The sequence below is a fragment of the Peromyscus californicus genome, unplaced genomic scaffold (genome assembly GCF_007827085.1).
Source record: "Peromyscus californicus insignis strain IS unplaced genomic scaffold, ASM782708v3 Scaffold_10__1_contigs__length_136768540, whole genome shotgun sequence".
NCBI classification, from domain to species: Eukaryota; Metazoa; Chordata; class Mammalia; order Rodentia; family Cricetidae; genus Peromyscus; species Peromyscus californicus.
The window spans coordinates 83,953,938-83,980,251 of NW_026294391.1; the positions used below are offsets into that span (position 1 = coordinate 83,953,938).

The following is a 26,314-nucleotide window of genomic DNA, read 5'->3' on the forward strand; positions in this document are numbered from 1 at the left end:
CCCTTTTTAAAGGTTTCTCTTGGCTCACAGTTCCAGGAGATATGGTCCATCTCTGCAGAAAAAGCAGGAAAGAGCTGGTCACATTGCATCCACAATCAGGAAGCAGAGCTCAGACTCCAAACTCAAATTCTTAACAGAATTTTCCATGGTTAAAAGGCTTCCTGCTCTTCCAGAGGGCCTGAATTCAGTTCTCAGCACCCACATCAGGGGACTGTGACTCCAGCTCCAGAGGCTTGTATACCTTCTTCTGACCTCTACAGGCACACACCCACATGTGGCATGCAGACACACAGACACAGACACAAAGATAAAAATAGAAAATAAAATTGCTCTAAAAACATTAAGATATGCCCTCATGTAGCCTCACACTCACTATGTAGCCAAGGACAAATCCGAACTTCTTATTCCTCTTTTTCCATCTACTGAATGTGGGGATTGGTGCCACATGCTCCCAACACCAGGCTTTAAAGTGACTTCTTCTTTTTCTCCTTTTCTCCCAAGCAATCACTTTGCCCGCATTATCAAAGACACTCAGTTCTGGGAAAATGCTACAATGGGCTTTCAATCAAATTTGTTCTTGAGCCAGTGAGATGGATGAATGAGCTTACTGCCAAATCTGACGTGAGTTCAACCCCTGGGACCTACATGGTGGAAGAAGAGAAATGAATTTTGGGTCCTCTGATCTAAACACACACACACACAAACACACCACACACACACACCCCTCTCCACATACACAATAAATAAATAAATTTAAGATGCTCAGTTCTAAGCAACAGTAATAATAATTAGCTAGCATTTACATACAGCATGCCAAGTGCTTTTCATGTTATCTCATTTTCCAACCCTGTGAAGTAGATATAACTATCTCAGTTTAATAGATGAAGAAATTGGTGATGAAGAGGGCTGGGAGATAACTCAGTGAGTAAACTGCTTGCTGCACAACCATGAGGACCTGAGTTTGGATCCCTAGTACAGGCGTCAGATGCCAAGCATGGAGGCATGTGCCTGTTACCCCAGTGCTTGGGAAATGAGACATGCAGATCCCAGGGACTTGATAGCCTGCCAATCTAGCCAATATGGTGCTTGGGTTCAGTGAGAGACTCTGTCTCTAAAAATAAGGTAGAGAATGATACAGAAAGATAATGTTAATCTCTGGACCCCATGTGTTCAGAGGCAAGGGCACGTGCACACACACACACATACACAGAGTTGGGCTAATGATGTAGTTCAGTTGTTAGAATGCTTGCCTAGCATACAGAAAGTTCTGGATTCCATCTCTAACACCATATGAGCCAGCTTTCATTTGTGAGTTTTTAAAAATTATTATTTTATTAATGGTAGTAGTAGTGATGATAGTAGTAGTAGTAGGTGTGTGTGTGTGAGTGTGTGTGTGTGAGTGTGTGTGTGTGTGAGACAGAAAGAGTGCAGGTACACATGTGCTATGGTGTCTTGGCCAGTGTTCTATTGCTGTGAAAAGATACCATGACCATGGCAACTCTTTATAAAATGAAGCATTTCATTGGGACTAGCTTCATTTCAGAGGGTTAGTCCATTATCATCATGGCTGGGAGCATGGCAGCAGGCAGACATGGTGCTGGAGAATAGCTGAGAGTTCTCTAACAGGAACTGCAGATAGCAGGAAGAAGGAGACTCTGGGTTTGCAACGGGCTTTTTAAAACCTCAAAGTTCACACACCCAGTGACACACTTCCAAGAAGGCCACACCTCCTAATCCTTTCAAATAGTGCCACTTACTAGTGACCAAGTATTCAATCTATGAGCCTATGGGGGCCATTCTCATTCAACCCACCACACATGGTATATGTGTGAAATTCTGAGGATAATTTTTGGGAGTCTGTTCTCTTTTTCCACCATGTAGGTCCTAGGGATCAAATTTGGGTCACTAGGATTGGTGGCAAGCAATTTTACCTGCTGAGTCATCTCAGACCGTATTTGGGGTTCTTGACCAGTATTTCAGAACTTGGTTTGCTATATCCTATTGTTCCTTCTATAAATTTCTGTGCAGCAGAGACTGCCACGATTATGCTGCATAGGCTTTCCACTTGTAAGACTGATTTATGCTAGATGTAGGTTTAGATACATGTTGTGGGATGTTCTGTATGTTAAATGTGTTGCTCTGATTGATTAATAAATAAAACACTGATTGGCCAGTAGCCAGGCAGGAGGAAGTATAGGCGGGACAAGGAGGAGAAGAATTCTGGGAAGTGGAAGGCTGAGGCAGAAAGACACTGCCAGCGGCCGCCATGACAAGGAAGATGTAAGGCACCGGTAAGCCACGAGCCACGTGGCAAAGTATAGTGCTGTGGGATGGTCTGTATGTCAAATGTGTTGCTGATTGGTCAATGAATAAATCACTGATTGGCAGTGGCCAGGCAGGAAGTATAGGCGGGACTAACAGAGAGGAGAATTGAGAGAACAGGAAGCTGGGTGCAGAGAGACACTGCCAGCCGCCACCATGACAAGCCACATGTGAAGATGCCGGTAAGCTACGAGCCATGTGGCAAGGTATAGATTTATAGAAATGGATTAATTTAAGCTATAAGAACAGTTAGCAAGAAGCCTGCCACGGCCATACAGTTTGTAACCAATATAAGTCTCTGTGTTTACTTGGTCGGGTCTGAATGGCTGTGGGACTGGCGGGTGTCAGAGATTTGTCCTGACTGTGGGCCAGGCAGGAAAACTCTAGCAACAGTATAGATTAATAGAAATGGGTTAATTTAAGATATAAGAACAGTTAACAAGAAGCCTGAGCCATTAGTCCAAACAGTTTAAATAATATAAGCGTCTGTGTGTTTATAAGTGGGCTGTCGGACTGCCGGGACTTGGCGGGACCCAGAGAGAAAACTCTCTAGCTACAGATACACAAGTATTTTTTTAACCAGTTCATACATGAATTGTCCAAGTGTTCAAATGATACTCATTGATTAAAGTGCTAAGTAATCTACCAAACTACTTAGGCTTTCTTATTTAAGAATTAAAACAGCAATTCAATTGCTTTATCACAGGAGTCATCTTTTTGGCCCTGGGTGTAGTAGTCGGTTCTGCTTTACTTGTCCTTAGTGAAACCTTCCTATGGCCAGAATCACTAACCTAACCCTTTTGGATATTCTTATCTGCTTTAAGAGGGCCCACTTCATGCTAGGTGTCAGAAAGTTGGGCATCATCTTGAAAGTGCCCGCTATTTAGGAAAGCTAATTAGGAGCACAAGCCTAACCTGGATGTGCTTGACTTGTCATGTGATCTTTGCAACCATTTAAATGAACTGTCTAAACCAGGGCTTGGACATGGTCAGTACATCTGCAGTCCTTCCTATGTCGTTCTTTTCCTAACTCAAGCAATAGCAACCTATGCTCTTAGAAATTTCATCGGGGGGTGGAGAGATGGCTCAGAGGTTAAGAGTACTGACTGTTCTTCCAGAGGTCCTGAGTTCAATTCCCAGCAACCACATGGTGGCTCACAACCACCTGTAATGAGATCTGGCGCCCTCTTCTGGTGTGCAGACATACATGCAGGCAGAACACTGTATACATAATAAATAAATAAAATCTTTTAAAAAAAAGAAATTTCATTGGTACTTACTACCTGTGGTGTCCTTTACATATTTTTAGCTTCTTTTTTTTCTGTGCCTTTGGAGATGTTCCTTTTAGTCCATACCTGTTGCATTTTGATAATACAGTAATCTGGGCTTTTTTGTTTTGTTTTTCGAGAGGGTTTCTCTGTGTGGCCTTGGCTGTCCTAGAACTAGCACTGTAGACCAGACTGGCCTGTAACTCACAGAGCTCCACTTGCCTCTGCCTCCCGAGTGCTGGGATTAAGGGTGTAGGCCACCACTGCCTGGCTTGATAATAATGTTTTTTATTACTCTAATAAAATGCCCCTAGCTGGCTAACTCTGTAAAGAATTGAGATGAATTTAAAGATTTGGAATCTGAGTGTCCAAACACAACACTGGCTGTGGCAGGGGCTCCCCTTCAAGCTGTCACTTCATGGCGGGTGGCAAAAGTGGGAGCACGGCTGGGGTGAAGAGATGGCAATGACAAATGAGAAGGCAAATAGCAACCTGGGTCAGGCTCGTTCTAGTAACTCACTCTCTGAAGAACTCAGTGGCCTCTGAAAGTACCTTAACCCTACCCAGGGTCAGCTTCGTCAGTGACTTAATGACCTGCCCTCAGCTCCTACCTCTATTGCTGTTCTTTTTGTTTTTGTATGAGTGTTTTGTCTACATGTATGTCTATGAGTGCCTGGTGCCCACGAAGGCCAGAGGAGGGAGTTGGATCCTCCGGAACTGGAGTTACAAACAGTGTAAACCACCGTGTGGGTGCTGGGAACTGAACCCAGGGCCTCTTCAAGAGCAGCAAATGCTCTTAACCACTGAGCCATCTCTCCAGCCTGAAGGTCCCATCTCTTAAATTGCCCTTCCATTATCACTACACTGGGCCCAGTCTTCAATACATGAACCCACGGAATACATTAAAAAATATCTAAACCATATACTTGAGATGGATGAATCAGAATAATACCCACATGCCTACATAGATGAAAAACATAAAATACAGGACATTCCTCCATCAGCCTTTGATTCGATTACGTGCCAATAAACACAAGCCTGAATGAAGTTTTAAGAGAACTGTACCAGTGCATAATCTTTGAAATAACTGCTCCCTAGTCCAAGATTGTTTCAGTATTTTATCAGAAAAAGTTTGGTATTACAATTTCTGTTGTTTTGGTTTTGGTTAAAGAAAGGGCTATCAATTGTTTCCTTTGTCTCTTGTAAAAACTTTCCATGGGTTGGCTTGCTACATTTTAGACTTCAAACTCCTTATAAAGATGCTTATTGTCCTCATTTTGAAGTCCTTGTTTCCCTTCTATCTATCTTTGCTAATTAATATTAGTTCATGGACTCAGCAGTGGGGATTTCAGAGACAGGCAGGATGCTTGGGAAATCTTTAGGGCCTCTAAGACAATGTCTTAGGCTCCGGTCAATATATGGGCAGTCAAGGCAACAGCGGAGCTTCTAGGAAGTACCTTCCACAGCAGAGCAGCTTGGCCTCTTACTACATATTAGGCTTCTAAGATTTCAGTTCAGATTTTCCTTTCATTTCAGTCCTGAGTTTTCTAATGTAAACATATTGGAAATCAAGGTTTGGAATTGCAGGACTGACAGTACGCCTCTTTTAATCAAGGTGTGAAAACACATTCTTGAGATTGCCAAAACTCCAATGGTTGTAAATTACTGGAAGCAGGGGCATATGTTATACTTTTTCTTCTCCATTACCTTGTACCTAACGGTGCTGAACACAGCAATGGTGCCAAAGCATAGTGTCCGAACCTGACATACTCTTCTTTGCTCTATTAGCTGATTATGTGATAACACTATAAAGTGAAAGCATTTCACTTTGTGCATACATACAATGAGACACAGTATTTTAAGAATGAAGACTAATTCCAGGCATAGTGGTACATACATGGTTTTAATCCCAGCACTTGGGAGGCACAGGCAGGAGGATCTCTTTGAGTTTGAGATCAGCCTGGTCTAGCTAGTGAGCTCCAGGACAGCCGAGACAAAGAGAAACTCTGTCTCAAAACAAAACAAAACAAAAAAATAGAAAAAAAATAAACTCTGTGCCATCTTTTACCTTGACACATATGAAAGATATGTGTGTCAGATACCTACCCTCAGTGTTTAAACTCTGCTCCACATGAAAATGGCATTGTTACTAGTACTACAAGCAGGAAGTTATGACATCACACACCTGCTTAAAAAAACCCACTCAAATGGCTTTCCACTATGCCAGGTAAAAGCCAAAAGGCCTCACACTGTCCTACCTTCCTCAATCTTGTCTCATGCTACTGGACTTCGTGTTTCATCTCATGGCATGTGGCTTCTACCCTGAGGCACTTGGATTGTTATCTCTGCCAAACAACTCTCCTTGGCACTAAAGCTTGGTCACTTGGTCCTCTCAAGTCTCAGCTATTTGTTAGAAAACAGCAAAGCTCCACAAACATCTCCTAACACCCTGATCATACTTTTTATTCAAATTCTTTTTAGATGTAATTTTATGTGCATGAAGACGTGCACAAGTGCATGTGTATCATGTGTGCCTAGTGCCAGGAAAGCCAGAAGACCTTGGATGCCCTGGAACTAGTTAGGATGGCTGTGAACTATCATCTGGATGAGAACTGAACCCAAGTCCTCTGCAAGAGCTACAAGTGCACTCTAAACCACTGAGCAACGTCTCCAGTCCTGTGCTGTTTCTTAATGAAACTTACTACACTGAAACCTTTATGTCTCCCTTGGCTAGAACTAATCTCTTCAGCCTTCCGGCTGCTTCTATTGAATCCCTCTTACCAAACAGCGAGGCTGGCTTGGAAAAGGCACTTTAGTTTGTTGACTTACATTTTCATCCCAATTGCAAAAATTTCCCTGTGGTGCCCATGAGGAAATGCTAGAAGTAGGTAATTGCCCACATTCATGGATTTGTATTAAGCAGTTTTCCTTTAGGTCTACACTCCAGTCTATGAGGATTTAAAAACAAGAGGGGAATTCAATATAAGCTCTTCTATCAGAGACCTAAGTGTTAGCACAGAAGTTGTTTTCCCTTCTCATCTCATCTGAAAGTACTTTCTTCTCACAAAACGCCAGGGACCTCTAGGAGAGACTAACTACATTTCTGTCTTGAAATGCGCCCACATGAAATCTGAGTTGCAGATAAAAACCCAAAATAGAAAACCTCACCATCACAAGTTGATCTTGCAGAGCTTTTATTTCAGTGACCGAAAGAAAGAATGCAGTAATGGAATTTATGACTGACATCAGGCATGCACCTCTACCTGAAACTGTTGTTAGTTTCTGACTGGCCTAAATCATTAGCATCTCTTTAGGCACATCTGTGAAGGTTTTGTATCCTGATATACAGAGTAGGTTAACTTCCTCCTGTGGCAGTCTGGTAGTACGAATTTTGCTCATGAGCTAGATTCCTTTATAACTAACTAAAGCCCTCTAGATTCTCAGGCTGCCCGTTCTACCTTGAGACCATATTTTCAATTTGATATTTAAGTAAATCACAGTATAGGGGAGAAAGACAACCTAAAAGGCTGGATTATATGAACACCCATAGAATTTTTTCAGCTCTGATAGTCGAACTTATAAAGATAAGAAAGCTCATGGTTAAACAGTGCCAGGTTATTTCCCCACTGTTACTCTTTCTGACACTAAGATCTCCCTAAAAAAATCAGAAATGAATCCATACAAATAGAGATTTACCCTATGTGGTCCCACTATCAAATTATAGAAAGCACTTCCACTATCAAAATTATATAAAGCAGTTAAGGGACCTTGAGAAAGCATAGTCCCATACACAGTAATATGCATCTCATAATTTCATTTATCTGTCAATTATTTTCACATGATTAGCTTTAAAAACACAACCAAATACACATGACTCTCAACTCCCATACATAAAAATTGGTCTTTGTTCGTTCTCAGGTGACAAGATGTCCCAAGATGATAAAGAAAACTGGGAGCCAACCCCCCCCCCATAGCCATTTCTTCAACCATCCCATCAACAGCTCTTCATTTCTTGAACTACTTTTCCAAAGAGGTAATGCTGAGATCAGTCAGAAAGGCTTTCTGAGAAGACTGGTTTGGACTTCTGGGTCTGTTCCAGTCGATTTAAGATGAATTGGCTTGTGTCAATGAAGCGCTCAACACAGTTCACAAAACAGGCCTCAGCCCGACTGTCCAACTTTGGCCCAGGCTTATCCATGCACTTCTCCTGTTCAGAATAAGACACAGAATCACAAAGAGAACTTGCAAACAAAAGCCTTTTGCTTATAGAAGTAATTTCACCTAAACATTTGATTTGCTAATACATTTGGACCTGTGTTTTCTCTTACCTAGAACACCTAGACTTAAAATTGCATAGCATGTGTGCATCTATACATATGTGATGTAACTAGAAGACTGAGGAGAGAAAGAGATTGTAAGGGAGGCAAGAAATCCACGTTAAGAACACATATGCCATGATGAAGACCCTGCCTTTTTACTAAAAAATTAATATAAAAATTTTCACATTTAGCATCTTACCAATTGTCAAACAATTGGACACAGGTTTACATTACATTTTGCAACAAGTCAATGGAAAACACCATTATCAATCCTCATTTTTACCAGTGGAAACTCTGACAGAGTATGCTCAAAGTCAATGGGCCAGAAAATGGCACACCTTGGATATAACAGAGTGAGAAAAGAGGCAAAAAAAAAAAAAATACAAGTGAAATAACCTTTTTCAGGCGGTGGTGGCGGCCACACACCTTATCTCAGCACCTGGGAGGCAGCGGGATCTGAGTTTGAGGCCGGCCATGGAGAAACTATTCGGAAAAACAAAACAACAAAACAACTAGTTAGGTACCCTGAAACCAATCAACAAAGAAAATCTATGAAGCGACATTCTTTAAGCCTATTTCCTTAAGACAGAGTAGTATGTCTTGTGAGACAGGGTCTCACTATGTAGGCCTAGGTGGCTGGAACTCTCTGTGCTGGCCGGGAACTTCAGATCCTTTTGTCTTTGCTTCCCAAGTTCTGGACTGTACCATCCTACCCAACATGTACCAAAGGTTCTTGTATCCCCTCAGGAGGAGCGGGAAACTGGAGTTCACAGATTTAAAAAACACACTGACAATTTCATACATGTATATATATGAAATGCATGTATATGATACAATTTGATCACATTCCCCATTACCCTCTCAATGCCCTCTACTTCCCAACAAGTCCTCTCCCTAGTGTACGCCCCTTTCTTTATGATCCACTGGAGTTTTGGGTTGCTTGCATGAGCATACAAGGTTCTTCTATAGGAGCATGAGAAACTTCAGTTGGCTGTACCACTGAAAGAAAATGAATTCTTCCTCTCCTAGTTCATTATTCTTAAAGCAGTCATTAACCACACTACTTCCCACCCAAACATGATCAATCAGAGACTTTTTTAAAAAAGAAAAAGAAGTTGGGCACAGTGGCACATGCCTTTGATCCCAGCACTCTAGAGGCAGAGGCAGGAGGATCTCTGTGACTGGGACAGCAAAGGCTGTCACACAGAGAAACATTGTCTCAAACACACACATACACACAAAAAAAGAAAGAAAGAAAAGAAAGAAGGAAGGAAGGAAGGAAGGGAGGGAGGGAGGGAGGGAGGGAGGGGAGAGAGAGAGAGAGAGAGAGAGAGAGAGAGAGAGAGAGAGAGAGAGAAAGAGAGAAAGAGAGAAAGAAAGAAAGAAAGAAAGAAAGAAAGAAAGAAAGAAAGAAAGAAAGAAAGAAAGAGAATATCATATTTTGGTGGTGAATACCTTTGATCCCACCAATCAGAAGGCAGAGGCAGGAAAAAGATCTCTATAAATTTCAGGTCAGCCAGGAGTAAATAGCAAAGCCCAACTCAAAAGAAACAATTTTTTAAAAAAAATCATAAAAAGCTGGAGGAGGCAGGAAAACCATTTTCAAGGTCACTTTCGGCTATTCTCAGCTATCCATTCAGTATGAGACTAGCTTGGAATACAGGAAAACTTGTCTCAAAAACAAACAAACAAACAAAGAATTGAAGCCCTCTGATCCAAGGCAAGCCAGAATTAATCCAAGCATTTCTAAAGAGCACAGTCCAGCAATCCATAAGTTTACAGGAAAAGGACCAAGGAAATCAATGTCTGTATTATAGTTAGAAACCTTTGTAATACATTTCGTTCATGATTCTCTGCTTTATACACAAGACTTAGAGTCTCTCTAATTCCAACGAATAATATCCCTGGCCTCTAAATTCTTTAAGTTTTTATGTCACAGGAGGGCAGTGTGCTTGTCCTTGGCAACCAGAACACTTTGATCTCAACTACAAACAAACGCCTTCTGCCCCTCTGCCAAAGTCCCCTCACTGAGCCGACTCAATTTCTCAACCTTCAGACCTTAATGTCTTGGTATTACACAACAACTCACCGTGATGGCAAATAAATGTGTATGTTGGGAGAGATTATGCCACTTTTATACTTAATGAGTTAGAGCCGCTCGTCTTTTCATCAGGAGGGGTTATAACTGGGTAATCTAGGTAAATCCCGAGGAGTCCAGAAATAAATCATGGGCTCTCTGGGATTCGGGCACCCTAAAATTCCAGGACTGGGCCTTCTGATCAGTCTTAAAGGCCAGCACTACAGCTTCAACCTCAGGTGCCTCCGAGTGCTGGGTGGGACAGAGGTGTGAGCCTGTGACTCCCAACCCTCTCTCTGTACCTACGGTCTTCCAGAGAAGTTCAGACTCGGCCTAAGGAATCTGAGAACCCAGAGTGCAATCAAGACCACCCACACTGAAGTTCCCGACATCCTAGCAAGTCCCATGGGGGCAAGGGCACTGGGAAAGTAGGCATAGCACCCAGATCCAAGCCCAGGGATCCTCACCCAGCAAAGTTCCGTCATCTGGTGCACCAGCTGCTGGAAGCGCTGCTTCTGCGTCTCCACCTCGATGAAATGCTGCAACTGCGGGTCCACCGCGCCCAAACCCGCGCCCGAAGACGACGAGGAGGAATCCATCCCGGCGCGACCACGCGGGCCGAGGCGAGCACAGAACCGACTTGCCGACCTTCACGTGTCTGGGTGACGGAACCGGAACCACAACCTCCCTCCTCCACCCCCCAGCGCGCGCCGCCCCGCCCCGCCTTGGGGACCGCCCTGTGAGCTCACTGCGTCGGCGCTGGACAGGCGACCCGGCCGCCTCTGCCTGCTCCCCGCAGGCGACCGCGCTCCGCTGTCTCCGCGGGGGTTGGGGGGGGTAAGATCCACTCCCCGCCGCACCCCAGCCGTAGCGCCTGGCCGTGGCCTGGAGCGCCGCGGCACCGTGGGAGCGGAGATTCAAAAAGAAAAGACTAGTAGAAAGGAAAAGAGGAAGTTACTTCACACCACGTGGTCCAGTGAAGGGCCGGCCCTGCAACTCCGCCCTGCCCACTTCCAAATTGGCCCGCGCTTTCTCAGCCTTGGCTTTGCCCCCAGCCAGAACTCTTCTGCGAATGAACTGGCTACCCTGGACCCCTGGGTCCAGTTCTTTGATGGGGTTTTCCTCTTGATGTAGAGAAATGAGGATCTGGCTGAGTTTGTCCCTAACTAAGATCCATTCAAATGATACTGTGTGTCTACTGTGTGTCAAGCACGGTGGAAGGCTTGTGGATTCTTTTACAATTAACAGGCAGGCTTTAACAGGAGAAAGAGGGGGTGAAATGTGGATTCTGTCGAGTTCTAGATTAGGAATACGCCAAGATAATAACACACGGTGTTCTGCAATTCTCAAATAGATTAGGAATATGCCAAACTAATAACACACGATTTTCTGCAATTCTCAAACAGGGAGCTTCAGGGCGGCTGTGTGATGAATTAAAATAGGAGATAACTTCACTCTTTCCAATAATTTTATTTTATCAAAACAATCCATCCCTCCCATTTTAATGGCACCATTCCAGTCTGTCCTGCCCCCAAACTCTTAACACTTACCCAACAAGCTGTTAGACATCTAGTGGAGCTATTTTCAACATTCCCTCCCCCAAAATGTTCCCATCCCAAATTCAGTCTGTTAGGAGTCTTGAAGTCATGGGCAATACCAGGCACAGAAATTCCTCGGCCTTTTCTCAGAAGCATTATGCCGGGGACTGAAAGAAGAAAGGCATTCCTCGATACACAGGGGCCTTTATGTATTCAGTAGGAGCATGGAAGGCTACAGAGCCCGTGAGCCTGGGAGCCCTCAGAAAAAGTGGAATTAGGACTTGTAGGAGAGAGGAGTAGATCCACGAAGCTTATCAGCCAGTTCAGGATTCTTCATCCATGACATCTAGAATGTTACTCAAGAGAATTTTGAAACTAGGACGTTCATCTGCTTTCTAAAACCAAAGAAAACAGACAAGTGTTACAGTGTAGAATCCAGAATCCACAAGGAAGCCAGTAGTAAATTACAAAGTATTAGGCTTATTAAGTATGTACTAAAAACCTAGCCACATATCTTCTTGATAACACACAAAGAAGAAAAATGAAAAAGCCAGTCTCCATAAAGTCCTTGTGTGCTTTTCATCTTTAGCAACTCAAGTTATTTTTTTATAATTTATTTTCATTTTATGTGCATTGGTGTTTTGCCTGCATGTATGTCTGTGTGAGGGTGTCGGATCCTTGGAACTGGAGTTACAGACAGTTGTGAGCTGCTGTATGGGTGCTGAGAATTGAACCCGGGTCCTCTGAAAGAACAGCCAGTGCTCTTAACCACTGAGCCATCTCTCCAGCCCATCATGCTAGGAACTTTTGCCTTATCCCTTGCATCTCTTTCCAGAAGTCAGGCAAGGACTTCCTATCCCCACTTCCACCTGGCTGCTATACAAACGTTTTTTAGGATTACTCTTTTTTATCTGTTTGTTCTCTGTGCAGCCCTGGCTGTCTTGGAACTTGCTGTAGACCAGGCTGATCTCGAACTCACAGAGATCCACCTGCCTCTGCCTCCCAAGTGCTGGGACTAAAGGCATGTGCCACCACACCTAGTTGAGATATGGTCTTTTTGAAAAGAAAATTTTAGTTTTTTGGTGTTTGTTTTGAGATAAGATGTCACTCTATATCTCAGGCTGCCCAGGAAGGCTAGCCTGAAACTCATGGCAAACCCTCCGACCTCAGATTCCTGAGTGTTGGGACTACATAGGCCTAGTTGCCCTGACGTATTTGATAATTCAGGAAGGATTCATGACAGAATAGCCTCAATCTGTCAGAACCAAAGGATCATCAATTTCTTAGTATTCAAATCAGTGGTTTTCAAAACTAGACAAGTATCAGAAGTTTCGGGAAACATGAAAGGATTTCTGAGTTCCATAGCAGATGTACCTTTCCAGAATCTCTCGAAAAGAAGCCCAGTAATTTATATTTTTGAAAATGCTGCCAGGCAGTGGTGGCGCACACCTTTAATCCCAGCACTCAGGAGGCAGAGCCAGGTGGATCTCTGTGAGTTCAAGGCCAGCCTGGGCTACAGAGTGAGTTCCAGGAAAGGCACCAAAGCTACACAGAGAAACCCTGTCTTGGAGAAAAGAAGAAGAAGAAGAAGAAGAAGAAGAAGAAGAAGAAGAAGAAGAAGAAGAAGAAGAAGAAGAAGAAGAAGAAGAAGAAGAAGAAGGAGAGGAAGAAGAAGAAAATGCCTTAGGAGGCTGGACAGGGTAGCACATGGCTTTAATCCTAGCACTCAGGAGGCAGAGCCAGGTGGATCTCTGTGAGTTCAAGGCCAGCCTGGTCTGCAGAGTGAGATCCAGGACAGGCACCAAAGCTACACAGAGAAACCCTGTCTCGGAAAAAAGAAGAAGAAGAAGAAGAAGAAGAAGAAGAAGAAGAAGAAGAAGAAGAAGAAGAAGAAGAAGAAGAAGAAGAAGAAGAAGAAGCCTTAGGAGGCTGGACAGGGTAGCACATGCCTTTAATTATGACACTTGGGAGGAAGAGATAGGTGGAGCTCTGTGAGTTCGAGGCTAGTCTGGTCTACAGAGTGAGTTCCAGGATAGCCAGGAATATGTAGAGAGACTCTATCTCAAAATAATAATAAAACAATAACATCCTTAGGAGTAGGGCATATTAGTGCATGCCTGTGACTTCAGCACTTGGCTGGTGGAGGCAGGAGAACCAGAAGTTCAAAGTCAACCTTGGCTACATAATGAGTTTGAGGCCAGCCTGACAATTCGAAGCCCTGTGTCGAACAAACCCTGCACCACACACCTGGCTTATGAGGTGTGTAAATGAAACCAAGGCCTCATTCACGCTAGGTAAACACTCTACCAATTGAGCCACACTCCCCAGCCCCGGCAACGCATTTTTAGAGCAGTGAAACAAGATCTTTATTTCTAAAATACTACAACTGTACCCCCTCAAATCTATAATATATTGTATTTTTAAGTAGGCTAGAAAGTTGACACAGGTATTTAGAGCACTGGCTGCTCTTCCAGTGGACCCAGGTTTGATTCCCAGCACCTACATGGTGGCTCACAACTGTCCATAACTCCAGTTCCAGGGGACCTGATGCCTTCTTCTGCCTTCTACGGGCAGCAGGTGTGAATGTGGTGCATAGATATACATACAAGCAAAATACCCATACATGAAAAACAATCAAATAATTTAAAAATATTTTAGAATCAAAACCTCAAAACCAAAGCAGACAAACAAAAACTACTTTAGGTTTCTTCTAAGCAACAGGGTTTTTAAAGTCTCATTTAGACCCTCAACCAGAAAAGCTTGGCAGCTAGTAAAGTGGAAGGAGCGTCCCAGATAATGATTACAGACTTGGCAATGCCTGTTGTCTTACCTGCGTGCCTTTGGTAGATGGTATGGTCCCACAACCCAACCACCACCACCACCACCCCTCACCACCCCTCACCACCCCCCACCACCGCACACTCTTAAAGCTGATATAGGTACTAGGGTCTGCTCTGCTAATGATACTCTAGTGAAGAGTAGGGTGGGCGTGGAAAAGCCATCAGAGGATTCGGATTCAGGCCAGAGTAAGAAAGCACATGCAGCTGCAAGCCTGTGCCCCGCTGACAAGTGACCATGGAGAGAGGGGACTGGCCAGCTCAATGAGAAAGTAAGGAAATTCCAGGGAACAGTTTGAGAGCGAACGCTGCAACACTCACCTCATGCCAGCAGCTGTACATGATGGTATACACCCTCTCTGATGCCAGATGAGGCCTGTAGAGACGTAAGCCTTGAGCAATGTGTTCTGCTGTCTCACTGTTAGTAAATCTCTCATATGGCATCTTCCCCAGGGAGTAAATTTCCCACATTAAAACCCCTAGAAGATAAAAAAGAGAAGTGTATTCAGTCTTTTTTGGAACACTTGGGGCCTAATCCTTCCGGATGAACCGTAAAGATTAGAAGAAGCTGATTTCTCCCCCTGTGGATTTTGCATTTTGTTCAGACAAGGGCCGTGGTCCTGGCTGCACTGATCGTTATCAGAGCTGCACTATGCTAGACCATTAGTTCCCCTAGAAGAGCCGCAGTGTCTTGTTTGTCTCGGTAGCTTTGGGGTCTGGCAGAGTGCCTAGTACATAATCAGTATTCAGAAGCCATTGAATACTGGATGGTTTGTTTCCCAGGATATAGTGTAAGTTCTAAGAAAACACAGATTATGTCCAGTTTGCGCTGGTTGTCCTCAGAAACCCCTATGGGTCCTGACACACAAGAAGCACCCAAGGATCAGATGAATGATAATGGGAATGCAAATTTGAACTGTCCTGTTACGTTCTTCTCTGAGCTGTATAATCTATATTCTTTCTTCTCCTCACCAATGTGTGTGTGTGTGTGTGTGTGTGTGTGTGTGTGTGTGTGTGTGTGTGTGCGCGTGTGTGCTCATCTACATCATAGCATACAGTGGAGGTCAGATAACAACCATGGGTATTGATCTACACCTTCCACCTTGTTAGAGACAGGGGGCTCCCATGGTGTTTTTCTGGTAGATTCTACAGGCTATCTGGCCCTTGAGTTACTTGTGATTCTCCAGCCTCTGCCTCCTGTCTGCTGGTAGGGGTACAGTGGATCGCAGATTACAGCTGTATTCACTGCCGCTTCCAGCTTTTATGTGGTTCTGGGGATCTGAAGTGGGTTCTGGGGATCTGAACTCGAGTTGTAAGGCTTGCATGAGAAGCGGTTTGGCTTACCCGCGGAGCCATCTCCGCGCCCTAACCTGTATGTTCGCATCTACTTACCAAAAGCCCAAATGTCAGATTTGCTGCTGAACTTGCTGTACATAAGCACTTCTGGCGGAGACCATCGGACCGGGAATTTGGAACCTACCGAGCTGGTGTACTCATCATCCAGGACATACCTGCAAGGGATGCAAGACTTGTTGCCCTTAAGATTTAGACAGCTTGATACGTGCGTGAGTCTTCTCAGCGCACCCATGAGGGAGGGCTGCACAAATACACGTTTACTTACATGCTTTCTCAAAAGTTTCTGCGGGCCAGCCAATGCAGTCTACAAATTGTTACTTTCAACAAAACTTCCGTTTTAATTTCTTTTTCTTTAGAAAAATATTCATTTGTCCTCTGTGTGGCTGAGCCCAGAGCCTTGCCTATACCAGGTTAGTACCCTACTAGTGATATTCACTTCTGGCCCTTTTTTGTACTTTTTTTTTTATTTTTGTGTTTTGGTTTTTTTTTTTTGTTTTTCGAGACAGGGTTTCTCTGTGTAGCTTTGCGCCTTTCCTGGAACTCACTTGGTAGCCCAGGCTGGCCTTGAACTCACAGAAATTCACCTGGCTCTGCCTCCCGAGTGCTGGGATTAAAGGCGTGCGCCACCACCGCCCGGCCTTTTTTTTTTTTTTTTTTTTTTAATGAATGAGACAGTGTCTCACTAAATTACCCAAGCTGGCCATGAACTTTTTTTTTTTTTGAGACATATTTCTCCGTGTGCCCTGGCTGTCCTGGAATTCACGCAGTAGACCATGCTGGCCTTGAACTCACAGAGCTCCATCTGCCTCTGCCTCCTGAGAGCTGGGATTAAAGGCGTGCACCACCGCCGCCGCCCAGTTAATTGTGAGCCATAGGTGGGAATCTGGGTTTGAACCTAGGTCCTCTAGAAGAGCAGCCAGTGATCTTAACCACTGCACCACCTCTCCAGTCCCTTGAACTTTCAATCACGACACTACTCGATCCTCCAGAGTAGCTGGGATTACAGGCCTGCACCATCAGGCTCTGCTTCCATCCTGACTTCTGATTTAGCTTTCCTGATCCACAGTATGATTACAGTCAAAATAAACAGGGCTTCTTTCCTCTTCTCTACTCCACATTTTCTTTCCCTGCATTTCTTCTTCTCCTTTTCTTTCATTCTGCAGTAGCCAATAAGGGTTAGACCAAGAAAGGAGTAATGGAAGAAAGTCAGCAGGTTTAATAGCAAGCTAAGATATTGGGGAGACAGGAGAAGGATGAAGAGGGGGAGGAAGGTGCGGAGGAAGAAGAGGAAAGGAGAAGAGGGATACAACAGCGAAGGAAAGGATGAACTGGGGTCGCGCGGTGCATGCCTGGAGTCCCAGGACTCCAGAGGTGGAGTCTGGTGGGGACACAAAGGTCCTCGCACCCACAGATCACTACGGGAAACAGGAATGTTAAACACGCAGGGGCCTCTTCTCACCCGAGGAGATAAAATACCCGTTTTTCTGTCCAGAAGGCTGGGAGTGGATTTTGTTAACAAACTGGTGACTTTGTTGCTATCTGTGGAGGCAGACCTCACCCACCTTTTGCTATCGAGGCAGACCTCATTCAAACCCCCCAGAATGATTATCCCAGACTCTTCCCTCCCTAGACCATTATCCATCCTTAGGGGAGATGTCACATGTACTTTATGACCTGCTGACCTCTATGCTATAGAACCCACCCTCATGGTCACACGTACTTTGTAAAGGAGTTTCTACGCAGTCACACCTTAAGCTTTATTGTGCACCTGGAATTGGACTGATGGGTTCCTGGAAGCCTTTACCCAAATTGTAGTGTTTTCAATATGTTGACAGTGAACTGCCTGGCATTAGACTCCCCAAAGTCTGATCCAGGCTGACGAAGTCAATCTGCACCAGGTTTTCAATCTCATCTCTTGGAGGGTTCACTTCCCTGCCCAGATACCTGCAGGGTTCCCCTCATGAGTCAATACACTAAGGCAGGGTAATGTGGGAGGATAGCTGTGAGTTCCAGACCAGCCTGGGCTACACAGTGAGTTCTAGACCAGCCTGGGCTACACTAAAAAGATAAGAAATATAACCCCCCAAAAAGAGAGAGAGAGAGAGAGAGAGAGAGAGAGAGAGAGAGAGAGAGAGAGAGAGAGAGAGAGAGAGAGAAATAAGTGAACTAAATGATTCAGAATACCTAGAGGTTAGAAGACACTATAATGAGAACAGAAAGTCCAGGCATGATGGTGCGTGCCTTTAATCCCACCTGGTCTACATAGTGAGCTCCAGGATAGCCAGACCTACATAGAGAGACCCTGTCTCAAAAAAACAAAAACACAAAAAGGAGACCAGAAAAAGAAAACAGATTAAAAATTATGCCGTGCTCCTCCCTGTTAGTTCTCTGTCGTTTTCCCATTTCAAGTACATGAGAAAGTCAGATGTGGTAGCAATACCTGTCACCCCAGCAGTGCAGAAGCTGAGGCAAGATAGAACGCTCACGAGTTTGAGGCCACCATGGACTATATAGCACAGTCATTTTCCAAAATAAATCATACATAGGAAGATGAGAAAGGCACACTCACCTAGACAGGCCGAAGTCGGACACTTTCACAACGCCTTGATCGTTTACCAAGCAGTTTCGAGCTGCCTGCAGTAGAATAGATACCAGTGAGACGGCACCCTTGGCCCCCAGGCTAAAGATGCGAAGCTTCTGCCGAGCAGCAAAACGAAATTGGGAAGACTCGTGGCCTTCAGCTAAAGGCACCTTCCACCTAGTAGGAGTTATTTGATGCTGCAGAGGTGTGCGTGCGTGTGTGTGTGTGTGTGTGTGTGTGTGTGTGCGTGTGTGTGTGTGCGCGCGCGCGCGCTGCGCGCGCGCGCGCGCGTGTGTGCACGTGGTGTGTGTGCATGTAGTTTTACATGTATGTGTGTGCATATGGAGGACAGAAATTGATGTCAGGTGTATTCCTTGATCACTTGCTACTTTATTTCTTGAGACAGCAACACTGAACCTAGAGCTCACTGATTGGGCTAGGCTGGCCAAGGAGCTCCAGGCATCTGCCTGTCTCTGCCCCAAACCCTAGTGCTGGGATGACAGATGTGTGCTGCCATACCTGGCTTTTATATGGGTGCTAGGGATCTGAACTTGGCTCTTTTTTTTTTTACTCTGAAGGCACTTTACCAACAAAACTCTCTCTCTTGCCCTTAATTTTGTGGTTTTTTGTTTGTTTGTTTAGAGAAAGGATCTTATTCTGTACTCCAGGCTGACCTAGAACTCTGTAGCTCAGGTTGGTCTCAAACTCATGGAATCTTCCTGTTTCAGTCTCGAAAGTGCTGAGATTATGAGGGTGAGGCAGCATACTTGACTGATCCTGAGAAATTTTGCTGCATTTCCATCACATGGAGAGCAAGCAACCTGTTAATGCATTCCTGAATAAAGCCTGCAGAACAATTTCATTCACGCAGACCACCCCACTTCATTGAACTGCTAAGAGAATCCAGAAGAAACACTGGGCAAGTTTGTTTTGTTTTCTGCCTTTCTGGCAGGGAGACGAGGGCAATTTGAGTCTCCATCTGGCTAAAAGAAACAGATGCACAAACTGATGCCTCTAGGGGCTAAGAAAGCAAGCAAAGAGTGATGTGGAGTAGGTGGAGACTGCAGGAAGTGTTGCACACAGGCCTGCTAGGAAGGGGAGAGTTGCATCCCAGCTCCAAGGGACTATTAGCATGGACAGTGAGATTGTGGGTCCTGACTTCTCACGTGGTCTAGATTTTCAAGAGAAACTGGAAAGTACAGTTGTTTTTTAATGTAGAATGCTCCTCTTTAAGTATTATAGTATGTTAACTATAATAAAAGAGTCTTAAAAACCACAAGAGAGGGCTGGAGAGATGGCTCAGCAGTTAAGAGCACTGGCTGCTCCTCCAGAGTTCCTGAGTTCAATTCCCAGCTACCACGTGGTGGCTCACAATCATCTGTGATGAGATCTGGTGCCCTCTTCTGGCAGCAGGCATAAATGCAGACAGAACACTGTCTACATAATAAATAAATAAATCTTTAAAAAAAGGAGAGAGCTGGAGATGTGGTCAGTTGGTAGAACGCTAAGCACAAAGCCCTGGGTTCAATTCCCAGCACTGCATAAACCAGGTGTGGTGATGCACACCTATAATCCTAGCACTCAGGAGTGGAGAGAGAAAGTTCAGAAGTCCAAAGCCAGCCCGGTCTACATGTAACCCTGTCTCAAAAATAAAGTAGAAAGAAAAGAAAAAGTGGATCAAAATGTATCCATGGGTCCTGTTTGTGACTCTGATGTAAATGACTCAAATGGTGGCTTTGTACCAGGAGCGGTCCCTCTGGGAAACACAGGATTGCTCCTCTTCTCAAGGTCTAGAATAGGTAGTGTTTGCTCAGAAGTGACAGGGCCTCAGGGTAAGTGGCAGGCGTGTTGGAATTGAGGCTGGAGACAACTGATGGGTGCAACACTGGGACAGATGCACGCTTAATGTGTGCTGGTTTCTAGAGAAAATCTAAACGCTGGCCCTTGCAACCCTACTCAACAGGGTATGTTATGTCTTCCAATGTTCATTCTACCCCTTGATCCCCACCCCAGGCCTTCTGAGGTCGCACCAGGTCTCGGTGAAGGAACTGCTTCGACTCCAAGTACTCCATTGCTTCACAGACATCTTTGCACATCTCCAGCAGCTGCTGAGTCTGGAAGCGGTGGCGCATCTCCCTCAGGTAGTTCAAAAGACAACCGTTAGCCATGTACTCAGTGATGATGAAGATGGGGCGCTGTTTGGTGCAGACTCCATACAACTGCACCAGCTTCTCGTGGGAAAGATTCCTACAGGAGAGGCAAGGAGCTAGTCCTCCCGTCTGGCCCCTGCAGACCACTCATAAAGGGGCAGGGGAGGAAAAGGATGGGCCTAGCATAGACCATCTGATAGGGTAACATAATAGCAAGATTATTTTCTTCTTCCCATCACGAACCCCAAAGGTGCCTCAAAAGTGAGGGTAAACAGGGATTTGGAGCCTACCAAATGGACAAGAAACAAGTCCAAGCTTAAAATAACAATAGGTAAAACTAGAATCATCTTTTCTTTTAAAAGTTGAATATTGTACATCTACTCCAAAATGCTACTGAGAGGGGCTATATACATGCCCAACACTATTCTCAACCAGTATCTAAATCAAAGAAATGATTACTTTAGCAGTTTTTTTTGTGGGTTTTGTTGTTGTTGTTGTTGTTGTTTGTTTGTTTTTCGAGACAGGGTTTCTCTGTGTAGCTTTGGAGCCTGTCCTGGAACTCGCTCTGTAGACCAGGCTGGCCTCAAACTCACAGAGATCCACCTGGCTTTGCCTCCCCAGTGCTGGGATTAAAGGCGTGCGCCACCACTGCCCGGCACCTTAGCAGTTCTTTAACGCAACCCACCAAAGGCTAACCTCAGAGCCCTGATCCCAAGTTCCTCTCCCTGGAAGTCATCTTAGAGCACAGTGTGCTCTCCTTATAGTTCTTAGACTCCTTCTACAATTGCACTGGGAGTCGAATTTACGATGTAACTCACATCATGACTTTGGCTTCTTCAATGAATTCATCCTCAGACATGGAGCCTTCTCTGATCATCTTGATGGCCACATCGTATTGGCCCCTCCATTTCCCATATTTTACTACACCAAATTGTCCAGTTCCAAGCTCCTTCAAGAAGGTCAGGTCCTTTGGATCAATTTCCCATGATCCTACCAACAAAGTCTTGTTGTGAATCTTTGAGGAGGCCTACACTATACAAGATTCCCTACTAGGGGATAAATAGGAAAAACAGTAAAGGGTGAATTCTCAGGAGTACTAATCTACCTTTCTTTACTCAGATAAATCTCAAACAGAAGGGATTACTGGTCAGAGGAATCTGGGGATTTTAGGTACAAATTGGCCAAAAGGCAAGAAGATAAATGAAACAACCTTCCAAAATTCAGTTATGATTAGGCTAATAATGACAGTTAGTTAATAAACTCATGAATAGAATTTTTTTTACATGATAAAAGAGCTGGTGAGTTGGCTCTGTAGGTAAAGGTGCTTGCCACCAAACTTGAAGACCTGAATTTGATCCCCTGAACCCACATTTTGGAAGGAGAGAAACAACTCTAAGTCATCTTCTGACCTACATCTGTGTGCTAATGCACATTTGTGTGCACATGCACAAATAAATAAATGTAAAAAATTTAACCATCAATAATAAATCCTTTTCTGAATCTGTTTTTGCAGTACCAGAAGGAACCACTAGGGGGAGAAAATTGTTAAATATCTTGGTTCTGTCTAGCCTTGCCTAGAGACAGCTGGCACAGAACTGTACATCTTAAGAACATTCCATAAGACAAGATCTACTGAGGTAATTCTTGTAACTGCCAGTCCACCCAAATCTACAGAGAGAAGCCGTTACCATAGCCCAGGCCTGCAGTGGAAGGTGCATTTTTGTTTTGTTTAGACACAGGATATTTCAGCCTGGATATGAGTCCTGAAACAGAGAGGTTATAATGTCAGCGTAGGACATGGGAATTCCTTGCACATCTTAAACTCTTACAATTCTAGTGTGAATCTTTCTAAGTAATTTTGAATCCCAGATCTCCACCAATCCACATTGTTTGTTGAAGGTTTCTTTCCTCACAAAAGTTTTTGAGGACAAAAAAAAAAGGAAAATAACAATGGAAATAGATTCCTTATTGTCGGGTATGGTGGTTCACACCTGTAATCCCATCAGTCTGGAGACTGAGGCAGAAGGATTGCTGTAAGTTTGAGGGCATCCTGGCCTACATGACAAGATGGTAAGACCTTATCTCAAAAGAAGATAAAAATAGAAACAACAATCTGAAAGAAAGAAAAAAGACAGAAAGAAACAGCCTTCTTACTCAGTGACGAATGTATCCCACATCCCAGCCTGGCCTTAGCTCACATCCTACTTTCTCAATGAAGCATTCCCAAGTGCTCGGGCCTCACCCCACCAGTCTTCCCAGCTTTCATCTGTTAGTCTGGGGGTGCTCAGAAACTGTGTTCTGCTGTTGTCTAACCTGAGTGTTCTTTCAGGCCAAGGATCTCAACTCAGAATTTTACTTGCTTCTAGAACTGAGTGATTGACAAGAGTACATGGTAGGAAGATGAATAATTACTAGTGAATATTTTCCGATTCATTAGTCACTAGTCTCTTCATTATGTGTCCTTAGCACCAAATAGGAAGTTAGTCCTAGGCTGGAGACGTGGCTCAGTGGTTAAGAGCACATACTGCTCTTGTAGAGGAACTGAATTCAGTTCCCAGCACACACATAACTATAGTGCCAGAGGATCCAATGTCTCTGGCCTCCACAGGCATCTGCTCTTATAGACACACAACCATACACACACAGACACACACTCACAAACACACAAAAATTTAAATAATAGAAGTATGTTAAGAAGAAGGAAGAAGAGAAATAGCCCTGCCAGTCCTGGTGAGGCCTGTACTCCCACCTCAGGAAGCTAAGGCAGCAGAGTCATGAATTCAAGGATAGCCCTAGCTGTAGATTAAGGGCCAGGTCAGCCTGAATAACATAGTGAGAGCCTGTGTAAAAATGAAAAAAGCGGGACATAGTGGCGCGCGCCTTTAATTCCAGCACTAGGAGGCAGAGACAGGCAGATCTCTGTGAGTTCGAGGCCAGCCTGGTCTGCAAAGTAAATTCCTGGACAGCCAGAGCTACACAGAGAGACCCTGTCCCGAAAACCAAAAGAAGAAAAAAGTAAAAACAAAGAGGGCTGGGAAAATTGCTCAGTGAAAGAGCACTTGCCTAAAATGCTGAGATCGAGTCCCTGGCACTACATTTTAAAAAACAGTCAATCCCTAGTGGATGTGAGGTGTGGTTATATCCTGACTAGAACTCTATCCAGCACCACAGGGATTAACTTTCATAACTAATTCTGACTGCCCTATGTGACTACATTTCTCATCCTTCTGTCTTGAATTGTTTCTCCAGGTGTTTATAACCCTTCTGGGCTGCCTTGGGTACTCACCTGCAGAGTTATGTTGATGGTAGTTAATGAGTTCAGGGATGGTACTGAAAAGGTGTTTCTCAGCCAGGTAATACTGGCTCTGTGGTGTGGAACACACAACGTAATGGCGTATCACCCCTTGAGGGTCCCTGAATAAACGATATTTAGTCAGTAACTTGGGGACCAGATACGGGAGGACCCAGAGAGTGAAGTGAGATGAGTTTTGAGTTTAAGGCTGAGGAGGTGAGAGAGGTAAACCATCAGGAAGCGTAGAGAGGCCACCCTTGTCCTTTGCCCCCAAGCCATTGGAACAGTAACACTTGCCCTGTAGATTTGGCAAATACAGACACAGTGTATTTTCCAGCTTTGCTGGAGTCTCTGACAATGAAACCTCCTTCTTTTCCCTGGAACAATAAAAAAGAAGTTCACTGTAAGAGAAAATGGTGTTTATGCCTGCATCCTGCCTGCCCAAACACTGGAGATAGAAAATAGAATGCCCCTGATTTTCCCCTCAAGGTCCATGTTGGAGATGCAGCCTCCTTGCTTTTAATGAACTAAAAGGTTGAAGTGGGATTCCAGTTGAAGGAGGCCCCAATTCTTAGCTTATATTCCCTGTGTACAGAGAAGGTCTTTTGCTTGTGACCCGTACTCACCTCTTCCTTTAGCAGTTGCTCAGCTTGACTCCGAGTCATGTGCTTGGAATACCACCTGGGAAGAGAGTGTGCTTGATTGGCTTCTAGGCCATGTCCAAGTGTCTTGGAAGTTAGAGCATCCCCGGGGCCCACTGCTACGATGATTCCATCATTTCATTCCAACACTAGCAAGGATCTATCAACAGACCACACAGTGCACTCTAGCCCTTCCAAAGCTCAAATTGGCCCTGAGGACTCATGGATACAGAGTGGAGAGGGCAAACAGGGAGCGGGATTTATGAGGAAAGTATTAGGGATGGCTCACTCAAGGACAATCCACTTCAATGATGAAGGAAGGAAGGACATTGTTTTAATTTTGGTGTTTTTGCAAATGTTTCCTGTGAGAGTTCTTTGAGTGAGATTCTTCTGTACTGCAAGTCTGAAAAATCCTCCAGCACTCATATGTATAGGGATTTGGGGTGGGCATATCCTAACAAGATACAGACACTAATGTGGTGGCATCATTTGACTGAGTTAATACTAATTTTGTTGTCAATCTTTAAGTAAACAAAGCTCAGTAAAAGTATATAAACTTATGCCAGGCGGCAGTGGCACATGCCTAATCCCAGCACTAGGGAGGCAGAGCCAGGCAGATCTCTGTGAGTTCGAGGCTGCCTGGTCTACAGAGCAAGATCCAGGACAGGCACCAAAATTACACGGAGAAACCCTGTCTCGAAAAACCAAAAAAACAAAAAGTATATAAACTTTAATCCCAGCACTCGGGAGGCAGAGGCAGGTGGATCTTTGTGAGTTCGAGGCTATCCTGGTCTACAGAACAAGTTCCTGGACAGAAAGGGCTACACAGAGAAAACCCTGTCTTGAAAAACAAAAAAAGTATAAAAAATATATATACTGGGGGTTTAGGGAGATGGCTCAGCAGTTAAGAGCACTGGCTGCTCTTCCAGAGGGCCTGAGTTCAATTCCCAGCACCCACATGGCAGCTCACAACTGTCTGTAACTCCAGTTCCAGGGTACCTGACACCCTCACACAGACATACATGCTGGCAAAACACCAATGCACATAAAATAAATACATCATTTTTTAAATGTATCAAATGTATAAAAAGTACATACTGTACTTGGTTTCTCCCCCAAGTTTGTGCACTGAGAACATAAGCATACTCACTCGTACATCTCTATGGAGTCTTCTGCTTCCGTGACATAGTTACTGGGGATGTAACCTTCCTGCCTGTAGAGTAAACAACATGGTCATGCAGGGCTTCTTCACCCTCATCTAGACCAACTCCTGTTTCCACTTCCCTGAGCTCAAAGCAAATCACAGACAGAAATGGAAATAGAGCCCTTAGAGAAGACTGTCTCTCTGATGCGTGGTGAAGCCAGTGAAAAGTGGAGCTTCTGAACTTTGACAATGCATTGTGTGCATCGCCACAGATGTGCCTAGCGGGGATAGATGGTGCATGGAGAGCTGTACACTGAGAAATACTTGAAGGGAGAGGGTATTCATTGCGCTGTGAGAAGAGTGAGCACTGATCCAGACCCAGAACAGGAGAAGTGTGTTGCAGCACTTCGTGTGCAGGTGGAGTGGGCAGGCAAAGGCTCAGGGGGGCTGCACACACTCACCCATTTTTATCTCGTGCTCGCCACCATGGTAGGTTGCTTTCCTCCAGGATGAAGTACTCCTCACCCTTTCGCAATTGTAAGTCATTTGCATTCATTGGCATATAATCATAAAGGGCCACAACCTTTTTCAGCTCATTCGTGGAGACTGGTGCTGCTGTTGGCTCAGGGGGGAGTGGTTTTTTCAAGATCTGTGTGGTTAGGAGGAAAAATAGTAGGGGAGAAGGCTGGCTCGTCATCAGACGTGCTCCTCTCCTTCCTTCTAACTCTCTGCTTTACAGGAGAAAGAAACCATTCTAACTCACATCAGGCATAATAAACATTTGAATCA

At 44.5% G+C, this 26,314-nt stretch overlaps 2 protein-coding genes across 4 annotated transcripts in view; both read right to left on the minus strand.

The window, feature by feature from the left end:
• Positions 1 to 6,767: 6,767 nt before the first annotated feature.
• On the minus strand, positions 6,768 to 10,913 carry Timm8a (translocase of inner mitochondrial membrane 8A). Of its 2 annotated transcripts, XM_052735656.1 has the most exons (3): positions 10,736 to 10,913; positions 10,454 to 10,644; positions 6,768 to 7,797 (listed from the first exon to the last, which is right to left on the minus strand). In XM_052735656.1, exons 2-3 carry the CDS (start codon positions 10,583 to 10,585, stop codon positions 7,636 to 7,638), a joined length of 294 nt encoding a protein of 97 aa, XP_052591616.1. In that variant the 5' UTR covers positions 10,586 to 10,644; positions 10,736 to 10,913; the 3' UTR covers positions 6,768 to 7,635. The 2 variants fall into 2 exon arrangements, with proteins under 2 accessions (XP_052591616.1, XP_052591607.1); XM_052735647.1 differs by having other exon boundaries at positions 10,454 to 10,913.
• A 523-nt stretch (positions 10,914 to 11,436) lies between these two features.
• Btk (Bruton tyrosine kinase) overlaps positions 11,437 to 26,314 on the minus strand; it is a 44,589-nt gene continuing 29,711 nt past the window's right edge. For both annotated transcript variants that reach the window (XM_052735669.1, XM_052735678.1), the window contains exons 8-19: positions 25,987 to 26,174; positions 25,532 to 25,594; positions 24,367 to 24,421; positions 24,038 to 24,117; positions 23,735 to 23,862; positions 22,137 to 22,211; positions 21,267 to 21,438; positions 20,329 to 20,545; positions 18,287 to 18,351; positions 15,754 to 15,872; positions 14,683 to 14,840; positions 11,437 to 11,919 (exon numbers count right to left, since the gene is read on the minus strand). In XM_052735669.1, the coding sequence (XP_052591629.1) occupies positions 11,848 to 11,919; positions 14,683 to 14,840; positions 15,754 to 15,872; positions 18,287 to 18,351; positions 20,329 to 20,545; positions 21,267 to 21,438; positions 22,137 to 22,211; positions 23,735 to 23,862; positions 24,038 to 24,117; positions 24,367 to 24,421; positions 25,532 to 25,594; positions 25,987 to 26,174 (1,392 nt within the window). In that variant the 3' untranslated portion in view covers positions 11,437 to 11,847. The remainder of the gene's footprint in view (positions 11,920 to 14,682; positions 14,841 to 15,753; positions 15,873 to 18,286; positions 18,352 to 20,328; positions 20,546 to 21,266; positions 21,439 to 22,136; positions 22,212 to 23,734; positions 23,863 to 24,037; positions 24,118 to 24,366; positions 24,422 to 25,531; positions 25,595 to 25,986; positions 26,175 to 26,314) is intronic.

Bases quoted from the DNA above. Each gene is read 5' to 3' on its own strand.
- Timm8a (XM_052735656.1), bottom strand. From the start codon at position 10,585: ATGGATTCCTCCTCGTCGTCTTCGGGCGCGGGTTTGGGCGCGGTGGAC. The intron at 7,798-10,453 runs GTGAGGATCCCT...TATTCTGAACAG, and splicing joins AGATGACGGAACTTTGCTGG to GAGAAGTGCATGGATAAGCC.